Raw genomic sequence first — 14,037 nt, forward strand, 5'->3', positions numbered from 1 at the left:
CAGAAAGGGAACTGAAAGAGCTGCAGTCGCTCTCTTAGGCTTTCCCCACCAGTCTGGGGCATCCAGGTGTGTGTTGTACAAACAAAGCCATTTTCTTATTTTAAAAAAAATCATATATATTTTTAAAGTATTTAACATGCACTGATGTTTCCAATAATAGGTCAGAAAACAGACAGTGAAATCAAATTACCGTTTGAGAACGTGTCTTCTTTTTAAGCCACAGCAACATTCTGTATGATGTTGATTCCCTTCAGGTTAACTTTGCTGTCTACTCACTAGCAGCAAACATGCTGCATCTCATAATGTGATGCTTTCTGATTCTTTGGTGTAAAGCCTTTTTAGTATTTAGTTAATAGTGAGTTATCTTAATGACAGTTATTTTGAGGAATTGAGAATAAAATAGTCAATATATTTATAATTTTAGTGCCTTCTTTTTTGTTGAAACATTGTCCTGTTTCATCTACTCAAATGTGAAGTCTAAAGCCACACATGACAGTTAAGTGGAATGCAGTTTTTATTTACTGTCTCGTAAATTGATTTTAGTTTACAGTGCTGTAGGCTAGGTCTCCTTAATTTTGTATTTTTGTTTAACTGAATAGCAAGAGGTACAATTAACTTAAATACATTGTATGCCCTCACTGACACAACCTCCTGAGCCAGGGAAATTTACTCCAGTGTGAAGACTGATCTGCTCATCCACTGTGCTGGGTGGAGATTTTTTTAGGTAAAACCAGCTCAAGCTGAAAGTTAAAGTGGGCAAGCAAATTACAGCAGTCGTAATGCCCTCTTACATGTGACATAAAATACGTGTGGTTAAAAATGTTTTTTAAGAGATTCTTATTCCTGATCTTCCATAATTCTCAGAAAAATGTATTTCTTATGTATGCTTTTTTTTTCTCCAACTGTTTATATATGAATATTCACATAATGATTTTGTTTATGGTACTATTGTTGCCTAAGTAGTTATTTCACAGAAGGCTTTGAAGTGTGACAACTGTTACTGCTTGTAGCAGGAATGAAAGAAAATAGACTTCTAGTAAAGCTATTGGTCCAAAGCACTTAATGCTTATGATACATCTGTATATGCAGTGAGTGAGGAAAGCTGCCCTCAACTGCTAATACTTGCTGCTAATATACCTCTGCAGAATACTGTTCTGTTTCGTCTGTTTCCAGATGATTTTTGTATGATCTGATAAAATATCTGTGCACTCTGTCTTTGGCTTCCCATGACAGCTGTACCTGCTGTCAGACATGAATATACTGAAAAGTTGGTATAGAGCTAAGCTTCCACATCATCTGGTACAAACACTGATTTTTGTGAAACATTTGTTACCTGTTTCTTCAGATGACTCTTTCCTGTTGATTTGTAAGGTCTTCAAGAAGACTATAACATTCTGCTTGTATTGCCTTCCTCAATAATTGTAAATGCTTCTACTCATAATGAAGGTTACAGACCATAGCAATGAATACTGGATATAAGAATTAATGTTTTTCCTGTACCAGGATATCCTTACTACTACTTTAGATGAGGGGTTTGGCAGATATTTAGAAGCAGCATGTAGTGAAACTGCTATGTAAAACAGTGCTCCATGTTGGACTCAGTGATCTTTATGAGGCCCTTCCACCAGAGAAGAGCAACAAAGCTGGTGAAGGGGCTGGAGAACAGGTCTTATGAGGAGCGGCTGAGAGAGCTGGGGTTGTTTAGCCTGGAGAAGAGGAGGCTGAGGGGTGACCTCATTGCTCTCTACAACTACCTGAAAGGAGGTTGTAGAGAGGAGGGTGCTGGCCTCTTCTCCCAAGTGACAGGGGACAGGACAAGAGGGAATGGCCTCAAGCTCTGCCAGGGGAGGTTTAGGCTGGACATTAGGAAAAAATTCTTCACAGAAAGGGTCATTGGTCACTGGAACAGGCTGCCCAGGGAGGTGGTTGATTCACCTTCCCTGGAGGTGTTTAAGGCATGGGTGGATGAGGTGCTAAGGAGAATGGTTTAGTGTTTGATAGGAATGGTTGGACTCGATGATCCGGTGGGTCTCTTCCAACCTGGTTATTCCATGATTCTATGATTCTATGTTTAATCCCTGTAAGTTATGTAAGTTGTTTACTTTGGAGATATACGGGCCCTGTTACACACTAACCGGAGAATATTGGTAAGTAGGTATTATCTCTCCAGTGGTGGAAAGCTCATACCTAATACAATTCCTAGGGTGCTGCTCTGAATATTTACCCCTGGATAGCCATCCCAGCATAATTTCATTAAAGACTGCCTGCTAACTCAGGAGAAAATGGTACTATGAGGAACTGTAATATCTAAAAATGAAAAAGAGCTCTCAGAGGGAAGTGGTGATCTATCCATCCCATGTGACAGCAGGGCAAAGTGGGGTGGGGGCAAATTATGTTTTCACCACACTACAGCCCCCGGAATGTTTTGAGGGTTGCAGGCATTGTTTTGGTAAACAGTGTTACCAAATACGCACAGCTGAAATTCCTCATCTGCCTTTCAAGGTAGTAGAGTTATGATAAAGGCATTGAGTGCCCATCACAGAGATTATTCAACATCTGCCTATAGCAAATGCATCTTGAATAGGAGGACTCTGTCTGTGCTTGCTGTGGCTTTGTGACATGCTAGTATGCTGGTGCTGTCACTGGGTAGAAGTGAGATGTTTTGTCTGTAGTGCTTCCGTGGGGTGATATAGTGAAAAGACACATAGCTGGAACTGGGTAGACACCCCACAAGTTTAGTGTTTGATAGGAATGGTTGGACTCGATGATCCGGTGGGTCTCTTCCAACCTGGTTATTCTATGATTCTATGATTCCTTTGGCTTCAGCCAAGAAACCTAGCTGCTAAGTTGACCTGCGACACACATATACTTTCATAGCTTTTCTGTGGCAGAATCCACCTAATCTTTTCTTTTAGTATCAAAATTTTTTCTGCAGCACAGTGGAATTAGTACATGTGATTAGTATGAAAATCTGCATGGTATCAAAAACCCAAGAGATAAAAAAAACCCTAAAGCCATTATTGAATGCCACAGTTAATCAAGGGATCTAATACGTTGGCTTTTGGGATAATTCCTCCTCAGTCTCACTTTGGAATTTAACTGCCCAGGTGCAACACCACAAATTCATGTATACCCCAGTCAAAAAAGAAAGAAATCTTAGTCTGTCATGAGTGTGGTAACAGTTGTAATCCCATGTTTGTTGTTATTATTTTCTTTAGGGTACCATCTTTCTACCTGGCAACAGAGTAATTGAGCATCCTTGCAGTGAAGAAAGTCCAGGAAAGTTCCTTTTTGAAGTTGTTCCAGGTAGGATAATTCTATTCCATGTAAAAAATCTTTGCAGCTTTGTTCTTGGTGACAAATGGCCACATGTGTTCTGCTGGAACAGAAGCTGAAGGTGATTAATTATTTTAGGAAAAATAGATTTCTGATTTTTTAATCCTTTCATCCATAATTTTTTCATTCACTTCCAGAGCATAGGAGAATGGTATGGTTTTTATTCATCAATGTAAAGCATGATTGTTCACAACAGCAAGGGGCTGCACCACTGAGTGATGTAATGACAATACAAGTGTATTTGATAATTATTTTACATTATATTGGATGCCATGAAGTAGTGTGTGAAGTAAGAATCTGTAAGTTAGCATCAACAGCTTATCAATATAGCACATGGCCTTGATGACGTCAGTACGGTCACTTAATGCTCCCTGGTCACTATGGGTGGATAAACAGATTGTAACATCAACAAGCATAGCTGCTTTGAAATCCTAATCTTGTTTTTAGCTGTGTTTTTTTCAATTGGGTGGTTTTTTCCTGGGGGTAGATTTGGCTAAAGACCATTAACCTGTCAAGTGAATGGTACTTCTGTCTGTGTGTATTGATTACAGTGATTTACTAGCCTTCTGTTTGCTACCTTGGACTTCCAGAGGACAGACTCCAGCCGGCTTAGGGGCCTGGTTGGGAAAGTCCCTTGGGAGGCAGTACTGAAGGGCGAGGAAGTCCAGGAAGGATGGACATTCTTCAATGAGCAGATCTTAAAGGTGCAAGAGCAGGCTGTCCCCATGTGCCAAAGGACAAATCAGTGGGGATGACTGGCCTGGCTGAACATGGAGCTCCAACTGGAACTCAGGAGAGCTTATGAACTTTGGAAGAAAGGGCAGGCAACTCAAGAGGACTACAAGGATGTTGTGAGGTTATGCAGGGAGAACATTAGAAGGGCCAAAGCCCAACTAGAACTTAATCTGGCTGTTGTGGTAAAGGACAATAAAAATGTTTCTACAAATACATTAACAACCAAAGGAGGTCTAAGGAGAATCTCCATCTTTTACTGAATGTATGAGGGAAGCATAGTGACAAAGGATGAAGGAAAGGCTGAGGTACTTAATGCCTTCTTGCCTCCGTCTTTAATAGTCGGACCAGTTGTTCCTCAGGTACTCAGGCCCCTGAGCTGGAAGGCAGGGATGGGGAGCAGAAAGAAGTCCCCATAATCCAAGGGGAAATGGTTAGCGACCTGCTGCAACATTTAGACACATGCAAGTCTCTGGGGCCGGATGAGATCCACATGATTGTACTGAGGGACCTGGCTCACCAGGGCACTTTCTGCAATTTATCAGCAGTCCTGGCTAACTGGGGAGGTCCCAGTTGACAGGAGATTAGAAAGTGTGACGCCTATTTGCAGGAAGAGCCAGAGGGAGGATCCAAGGAACTAAGGCCTCACTCTGACCTCAGTGCCGGGGAGGTTACTTGGATGCCATCATGTGGTATGTACAACACAGCCAGGTGATCAGACACAAACAATGGGGCCATATGAAAGTCATGGAATCATAGAATCACCAGGTTGGAAAAGACTCACCAGATCATCGAGTCCAACCATTCCTATCAAATACTAAACCATGCCCCTCAGTGCCTTGTCCACATGTCCCTTAAACACCTCCAGGGAAGGTGACTCAACCACCTCCCTGGGCAGCCTGTTCCAGTGCCCAATGACCCTTTCCATGAAAATTTTTTTTCCTAATGTTCAGCCTAAAGCTTCCCTGGTGGAGCTTGAGGCCATTCCCTTTCATCGTGTCCCCTGTCACTTGGGAGAAGAGGCCAGCACCCTCCTCTCCACAACCTCCTTTCAGGTAGTTGTAGAGAGCAATGAGGTCTCCCCTCAGCCTCCTCTTCTCCAGGCTAAACAACCCCAGCTCCCTCAGCCGTTCCTCATAAGGCCTGTTCTCCAGCCCCTTCACCAGCTTTGTTGCTCTTCTCTGGACTCGCTCCAGAGCCTCAACATCCTTCCTGTGGTGAGGGGCCCAAAATTGAACACATTATTCAAGGAGTGGTCTCACCAGTGCTGAGTACAGAGGGAGAATAACCTCCCTGGACCTGCTGGTCACACCGTTTCTGATACAAGCCAAGATGCCATTGGTGTTCTTGGCCACCTGGGCACACTGCTGGCTCATGTTCAGTCGCTGTCAACCAACACCCCCCGGTCCCTCTCCTCCAGTCACGTTTCTAGGCAGTCTTCTCCTAGTCTGTAGCACTGCATAGGGTTGTTGTGCCCCAAGTGCAGGACCCGGCATTTGGCCTTGTTAAACCTCATGCCATTGGACTCTGCTCAGCTGTCCAGCCTGTTCAGATCCCTTTGCAGAGCCTCCCTACCCTCCAGCAGATCGACACTTCCACCCAGCTTAGTGTCATCCAGAAACTTGCTAAGGGTGCACTCAATGCCTTCATCCAGGTCATTGATAAAGACATTGAACAGGGCTGGACCCAGCACTGAGCCTTGGGGAACCCTGCTTGTAACTGGTTCCTCCTTGATTAAACCTGCCTAGTAGATGAGGGAAAGGCTGTGGATATTGTTTACCTGGTATTAAAAAAAGCCTTTGACACAGTTTCCCATGGTTCTTTCCTGGAGAAAGCAGTTGCTTATGGCTTGGATGTGTATACACTTTGCTCAGTAATAAACTGACTGAATTGCTGGGCCCAAAGGGGTGTAAATCTGGATTCAACAAGCTAAGTGCAAATTCCTGCACTTTCATCACAACAACCCCATGCAATGCTTCAGACCTGAGAAAGAGTGGCTGGAAAGCTGCCCAGCAGAAAACGACCTGGGGGTGCTGGTTGACAGCCTGCTGAACGTGAGCCAGCAGTGTGCACAGGCAGCCAAGAACAGTAGCATCCTGGCTTGTTTTAGAAATAATTGGCCAGCAGGAGTACGGAAGTGATTGTCCCCCTGTACTCCGGACAACAGTGAGGCCTGTGAACAGGCTACCCAGGGAATGGATGGAGTCATTATCATAGAACCATAGAATACTTTATGTTGGAAGGGACCTTAAAGATCAGCTAGTTCCAACCCCGCTGCCATGGGCAGGGACATTGCACCAGACCAGGATGCCGAAGGCCCCATCCAACCTGGCCTTGGAAACCTCCACGGATGGAGCTTCGACAACTGCCCTGGGCAACCTGTTCCAGTGCCTCACCACTCTCACAGTGAAGAAATTCTTCCTTATGTCAAGCCTAAATCTGCCCCTTTCCAGATTATACCCATTCCCCCTTGTCCTATCAGTACAAGCCTTTGTGAACAGTCACTCTCCAGCTTTCTTGTAGGCCCCTTTCAGGTACTAGAATGTCGCTATAAGATCTCCTCGGAGTCTTCTCTTCTCCAGGCTGAACAACGCCAACTATCTCAGCCTGTCCTCGTATGGGAGGTGCTCTAGCCCTCTGATCATCCTTGTGGCCCTCCTATGGACCCGTTCCAACAGCTCCATATTCTTCTTATGTTGAGGATTCCAGAACTGGACACAATACTCCAGATGAGAGGAATAGAGGGGCAGAATCACCTCCCTCGACCTGCTGGCCATGCTTCTTTTGATGCAGCCCAGGGTATGGTTGGCCTTCTGGGCTGTGAGCATGCATTGCTGGCTCATGTTGAGCTTCTCATCAACCAGCACACCCAAGTCCTTATCTGCAGGGCAGCTCTCAATCATGTCATCCCCCATCGTGTACTGAAAATGGGGATTGCCCCAACCCAGGTGCAGGATCTTGCACTTGGCCTTGTTGAACCTCATGAGGTTCTCACAGGCCCACTTCTCCAGCCTGTCAAGATCTATCTGGATGATATCTCGTCCTTCCAGTGTGGCAGCTACACCACTCAGCCTGGTGTCATCTGCAAATTTGCTGAGGGTGCACTCCATCTTTCTGTCAATATTAGTGATGAAGATATTAAATAACACCAGTCCCAGTACGGACCCCTGAGGGATACCACTTGTCATGGATCTCCCTCTGGACTTTGAGCCATTGACCTCTCTGAATACGACCATCCAACCAGTTTCTTATCCACCATACTGTCCACCCATCAAATCCATATCTCTCCAATCTAGAGAGAAGGTTGTTGTGGGGGACTGTGTCAAAGGCTTTACAGTAATTTAGATAGATCATATCCATTGGTTTACCCATGTCCACTGCTGTGGTTACCCCATCATTGAAAGCCACTAAGTTGTTCATACAGGATTTGCCCCTGGTGAAACTGTGCTGGCTGCCATTAATCACCTCCATGTCCTCCATGAGCTTTAGCATGTCTTCTAGGAGGATCTCCCACATGGAGCAGCAGGAATGGGTAATAGTCTGTAGGTCTCACCAGGTTGGGAAGGTCCCTGGCAACATCCCTTACCCAGCCTCCTGGGAGGCAGCAGACTTCCTTGGGAGTGGGGTCCGCTCAACGTATCGGACCCTCTGACCCCTTCAGTAGAGAGCCTCCTACAACTTTGACTCTCCTGTTGGTCCTTGTGGCAATATGGTGTATGTGCTGTTTCGGTCTCTGTCCCTGCTGTGATGTAGGTGCATCTTCCTCTGTGTTTTCCTCTGGTCTGCCCTCCACATTGAGAGCCTCAAATCTGTTGTGGAGACACACCTGAGGTGGTGAGGGCAGGGAGGGGGTTGTTTTTCTGCCCTGTTGGTGGACACGCTTCCACTCATGGCCTCCTTTTGAGCCCTTGCCTACAACCCTGGGGGGCTGGGGGCGGGAGGGCAGGGAGCAAGATACCAGATTCCTTTATTCCTGGGCTCTTACTTGTGGCTGAGTCTGCTCCTGTGCCTCGGAGCTCAGTATGTGGTCCCACCAGTCTATCTGTAGAGGTATATAAAAGATCTGTAGATGTGGCTCTTAGGGGCATGGTTTAGTGGTGGACTTGGCAGTGTTAGGTTTATGGTTGTACTGAATGATTGTAAGGGTCTTTTCCATCCTAAATGATTCTGTGTTTCAACATCCAGTTAGCTCTCTGTTGATTCAGTATAGCTTGTTAATCCTCATATTACTTTTCAATTTACTTTCCCATTATGGCTATTTGAAAGGGTAAACAGAGGATAATGTTTATTGAAACTCACCTCCATGTTCTTGCTCTTAAATCATCTCGGTGTCAAGACATAAATGTAGCCTTCACTGATGCACAGAGATTTTGGTATGCAGTAGAAGTGTAAGAGACATGAACTAGATTTCAAAGCTAAAAAAGCCACTCACTCACTTGTATTTGCAAATGCAGCTCAGCATGATGCAACTTTAGTTTTCCATTTATACGTGGCAAAGCATTTGATTATGAAAGCTATGTGCAGTAAAGGGTTAACATGCGGAGAAAACAAGCATGGTATGTATGAGGTTTGCTTAACACTCACTCCAAGTTGAATTAGTCACATATTAAAAAGTTTCTCACCGTAGTCTGTCTCTTTTTCATTTGTTCAAAATATTGAAAGAAACCTATTATTAACATTGACATTTAAAATTAAAAATTGAATTGAAAATTCAATTTTCAATTCATTGAAAATTAAGAGAGTTCTTTTTAATTGTAAAGGACTTCCCCAAGACCCACTGTCTGAACATGTAGAATGCTTTCTGACGTTGTGTTTCCAGGCAAAATGGGACTTCCAGTCAGTCATTGTATAAGTTAAGCCTGTATTTATTCTGGATATTGTAAATGGGAAAGAGAGAAACTGAACTTCTGTAGTTGTATCTGTTGCTGTTACTGCATTAGGGTCTGTGCCCCACAGCAGTGGGTTTGAAGGGATAAGATGACCTGGTAGAAGTGGACTGGGACTGATTTCAGTGATGATGTTCTCTCTCCTCCTGATTGATGTAAATATGGGAGAAGCAGCTTTAGTTCCTGCTGCAGGTTAAACAAGCAGGTGCCACCAAGGAAGTACACAAAACTGGGATGTTCCCATCTCAAAACAGCTGTAAGGCCACCTTTGCTGCCACAGCACATGAAGACAAAATCCTATATAAAGGATTTTGCTGAAGCTTGTGCTTCATGTGTCCTAATTCATATGACACTTTAATCTGTTTGATAATGCTTGCCCTGGAAGCACTTGCTATGCCTCTGGTCTATATGAATTTGGCATTGAGTATAGAATACTTAACTGGAGGCCTGAGATGTGTGTGCAGTGCAGGCATAAAAAACGTCCTGTGCAACCATGTAGGCAGGTGTATGGCACCAGAGCTGTATGGTCACTGCCTGCATTGGGACTTGCCACAGCTGAGTTGCAGAAACCTTCCTGAGAAACGGCTTATAATTTTCCCTAGCAAGAGGAAATCTAGCTGATAATGATATAGTAGGAAATCATAATGGAATAAGGCTTGAGCGATCCAACATTTACATTTTGAAGGCAGGCCCTTCTGTCTATTTTCATTCACCTTCCTCAGACCACTGAGGCCTGTGGGTGGTGTACAGCACATTTGGAGGTCAGCACATACTTTGCTGAGTTTGGAAGTTTTTACCGCGGTAGCTGTCTGTTGCCTCAATTGTAAAAAGCCTCCAGAAAATGCAATGATCACACTGGTTTTGAGTTACCAGTAGGCTGTTAAGGTTCAACCACCATCTGTGTTGCTTCTGCTCCCATAATTTAACTGTTTATTGCTGATTTTCAAAGTGCCAGCATCTCTCACTTTTTTTTCTTCTGGCCTGAGTCCTCATGTGCCAGGTCATCCTTCATTCCCAAGTTACAAAGCCTTGGGCAGCATAGCTGACAATGGGATTGCCAGCTGCTGAACTGGCAGGCAATGCTGATGGGAAAGTACAATCGCTCTTCTGATTTCCCACAATATTTATCATCCTATCTTTCCATGGAGTCAAAAAGTAGTTTGCAATTTGGTTTTGGTCTGCCTTCAATATTTATCTGGAGCATCCCTGAGAATCAGGTAGGTTTTCTGGTTTGTTTTGGTTTTTTTTTGTTTTTGGTTTTTTTCTTTGCTTGATTTTAATTCTGAGCATGGGGTTTTGAATGCATTTAAGATGTATTTATTTTTCCCCTTTTCAAACAAATCTGTAGCTAAAGAGAATTCATACTGGAGCAATTTTCTGGTGAAATGTTATGCTAAAAATTCATGACATACCCCAAGTTTTTGGGAAATCAGATAGGGTATTTTATGCCACAGCACTGGTCTTTGTGGGATGGAATTAAAACAGAGACTCAGACTGACTGTGGAGGCATCACAGTGCCTGTACAAGTGTTGTCAGCTGTATATTAAGCAAGAAGAAGGATATGGGACTGTTGGAATGGGTCTAGAGAAGGGCTACAAGGATGATCAAAAGGCTGGAGCACCTCCCATAGGAGGACAGGCTGAGAGAGTTGGGCTTGTTCAGCCTGGAGAAGAAAAGGCTCCGAGGAGACCTTATAGCGACCTTCCAGTACTTGAAGATGGCCTACAAAAAGCTGGGGAGGGACTTTTTACAAAGACATGTAGTAACAGGACGTGGGGGGGATGGCTATACATTGGAGAAGGGAGGATTTAGGCTAGACATAAGGAGGAAATTCTTCATAATAAGTGTGGTGAAGCACTGGCACAGGTTGCCCAGGGAAGTTGTGGATGCCCCATCCCTGGAGGTGCTCAAGGCCAGGTTGGATGGGGCCTTGCGCAGCCTGATCTACTGGGAAGTGTCCCTGCCCATGGCAGGGGTGTTGGAACTAGATGATCTTTAAGGTCCCTTCCAACTCAAACCATTCTATGATCCTATTAATCCATTTGCAGGGTTGTTTTTGTTTTGTCAACTTAAATTAATGTTGTGTTAAGTGTAAGGTGCAGAAGCTCACAATGCTCTTGGATTCTGTTTTCCTTGTATTAAAAGTTGAAGTAATTTTAATTATAATATTAACGGCAATAGTGACAAGTCCTCTTTTCATATATCATGTCTGTGGGTGGCCTGAAAACTTGTGTGTGTGTTTGTTTATTAGTAATATACGCAAATTATTTTGGGAATGTACGTGGGAGTAGGTTGATACTATGAAACTAGTTCTCTGTCCATAGGCGGCTCTGGAGACAAGTTAAAGAAATATGTGTGGAAACAAGTACCTTGCAGTTTTGATGCTCTAATTAAAATGCAAATGTCTTTAATTTGCATTTTGAAAAATTCTGCTCATTCCTTAAGTCATTACATGGTTTAATACTCAAAGCAGTTCATTTTTTTGCTTTTGCTGTGCTGAAGAGGTTTATTTACAAGAGTGAAACTGTCTCTTGTGCAGCATGGGGCCCACGCCACCCTTTTGTGCAGGAGTTTTCTATACCAGAGTCAGTGTGACCAAGAGGTGGTTAGTGATGTCTGTAGTTATTAGCAGCTTCTCTCACCCTCGGAGGAATGTTGCATACTCAACAGAAACCAGAAGAGAATTTAAATAAATACCTTTTAAATGGGAAATATGCACATATAGCTAAGTGTGATTAGGTTTGTTCACGTGATTGTGTTTTATTTGCTGATTGTTACTAGTTTTATTTAGAAGATAAAATCTCATTTGGTGTCTTTTTGGGAGTCCTCTGGACTTTGCAAGGATTGCTTCTTGAAGGAATTTTGAGTAAGGGCAGTATGGAAAGCCTTGCAGTAGGAGCCTGCTTTTCCGTTGATGTCCAGATGCTTGTAGGAGCTTCCAGGACTTGAATCCTCATCTTCTGATGTGCTCAGGAAGCACTAATAGCTCAAAATAATCTGGGGCTATGCAGGTAATTGCCTAGAAGAGATTATGGTTGTTAAATAGGTGAAGGAATGTGCTTCATCATTAACTGGACTTTAATCCTGGAAATTAAACTGCTCATACTGCTACCTCCCCAGCTGCTGTTATTTGAAGTCCTTAAGCAGTGCTGTATGGGAGTAAGAAATCATTTTACAGCTTGGCATCAGAGGTAAGAAGATAGATCAGCACTCCAATGGTATTTCACCATTGGAATGTTATTGAATCATCTATTTCTTTGTCCCTGTCATGTATTACATGCAGATTTCCTGTAAAAACAGCACTGAAAGATGAGCTTATGGGACCTTGTTTGCCAGCATGGGATCCGTTTGCATGACCTGCTCTAATGCATGAATTCCCCTAGAGACACAAATATCCCAAAGGTTTTTCTGATGAGTTATTCAATTGTATGAATGTTAATATTTAATTAGAGCTGTTTAAACTAAAACATAATTTCTAAATGTTGATCTTTGATATTCCTTGTGGAATCTTTTGCTTGTTAACTTTGTACATGTATGCTGTATTTTTTTTTCATTATTAGCAAAGTATCATAGTCCAGCGTGTGCATTGGTGTGCATGAATCTTTACTTCGGTGGTACTGAGTTACCAAAGTCTGTTCACACCCCTAGCCATCTCAGTGCAGCCTTAAGTTAAGTGTCTGCAGAGTAAGGTGTGGTTCCATTCTTAGGGGTTATTCACACCATTAGAAATTTAATATTAAGTAACTTTCATGGAAGTTACTTGTAAGTCTTTGCTGCTACTTTTTTTTCTGCATTTGCATGTTTGCTGATTTCTTGTATGTTTGGCTCCTGGGCTATCTCCTTTCGCATCTGGGAACGTGAGATTTTTCTTGAGTCATGTCTGGTAGAGACTGCAGAAGGCAGGAAAGCGCTGTATGCTTTCATTTGTTTAAGGTCAGTTTGTCCAGAGAAGTGTCCAGAGAAGAGCAACAAAGCTGGTGAGGGGGCTGGAGAACAGGCCTTATGAGGAACGGCTGAGAGAGCTGGGGTTGTTTAGCCTGGAGAAGAGGAGGCTGAGGGGAGACCTCATTGCTCTCTACAACTACCTGAAAGGAGGTTGTAGAGAGGAGGGTGCTGGCCTCTTCTCCCAAGTGACAGGGGACAGGACAAGAGGGAATGGCCTCAAGCTCCGCCAGGGGAGGTTCAGGCTCAACATAAGGAAGAAATTCTTCACAGAAAGGGTCATTGGTCACTGGAACAGGCTGCCCAGGGAGGTGGTTGAGTCACCTTCCCTGGAAGTGTTTAAGGTGCGGGTGGGTGAGGTACTGAGGGGCATGGTTTAGAGATTTGTGGGAATGGTTGGACTCAATGATCTGGTGGGTCTCTTCCAACCTGATGATTCTATGATTCTATACAGATAAATTTTTTTTGGCTAAACAAACAATTTTCTTTGTAGTACTCCCATGTACCTTAAGAAGTTGGATACTGTAGCTTCTGATTCAATATTCTTTGCTTCTGATATCAATACTTTGCAGTCCTAGAAGTCTTATGGTAGTAGGACTGCTGTGGGATGGGAAAGACTGGACTCTGCATTGAGGCACCAAATGGGGCGGATGACTACCTGGCATCTTTGACTGTGACTGGTATAAATCAATGTGATGTTTCTCGTCTTGTTGCCAAAGATGCCGTTCCATAGTGCACATGTGCACACAGCTGAACTCTTGAGGTACTCTCTCTACCTTTGCTGTCATGTATTCCTTTCATCACTAAGCATGGATAACACAAAATTGATTCCCTTTTCTCCATGATATAAAACTTGCAAATGAAGCGTTAAACCAGTCAGCTGCTTTGACTTTTTCCCTGTACTGAATTCCTATATCCTCTTGGTGTGATGCTAGTGGGTTTAATTGATGCTGCCACAGAGATGAATACCTCCTCCTACACACACTGTCAGCCTGCAGTGCCTCTTCATTACTTGTCAGGAGCACAGAACCTCAAAGGCATTGCTGATACTGCCAACTGAACTAATTGTACCACGGATGTCTTCTGGAGGGAGCTAGCAGGCTGCTTAATCAATGGGCACCAGGCTTACTGTGCATAGGTA

General features: G+C 43.6%; 1 protein-coding gene across 3 annotated transcripts in view; it reads left to right on the forward strand.

The window, feature by feature from the left end:
- Positions 1-14,037, forward strand: part of ARHGAP24 (Rho GTPase activating protein 24) — a 169,523-nt gene that overhangs the window by 33,124 nt on the left and 122,362 nt on the right. For all 3 annotated transcript variants that reach the window (XM_069855379.1, XM_069855381.1, XM_069855382.1), the window contains exon 2: positions 3,219-3,306. In XM_069855379.1, the coding sequence (XP_069711480.1) occupies positions 3,219-3,306 (88 nt within the window). The remainder of the gene's footprint in view (positions 1-3,218; positions 3,307-14,037) is intronic.

This window comes from Phaenicophaeus curvirostris, chromosome 4 (assembly GCF_032191515.1).
Source record: "Phaenicophaeus curvirostris isolate KB17595 chromosome 4, BPBGC_Pcur_1.0, whole genome shotgun sequence".
In the NCBI taxonomy this organism is placed as follows: Eukaryota; Metazoa; Chordata; class Aves; order Cuculiformes; family Cuculidae; genus Phaenicophaeus; species Phaenicophaeus curvirostris.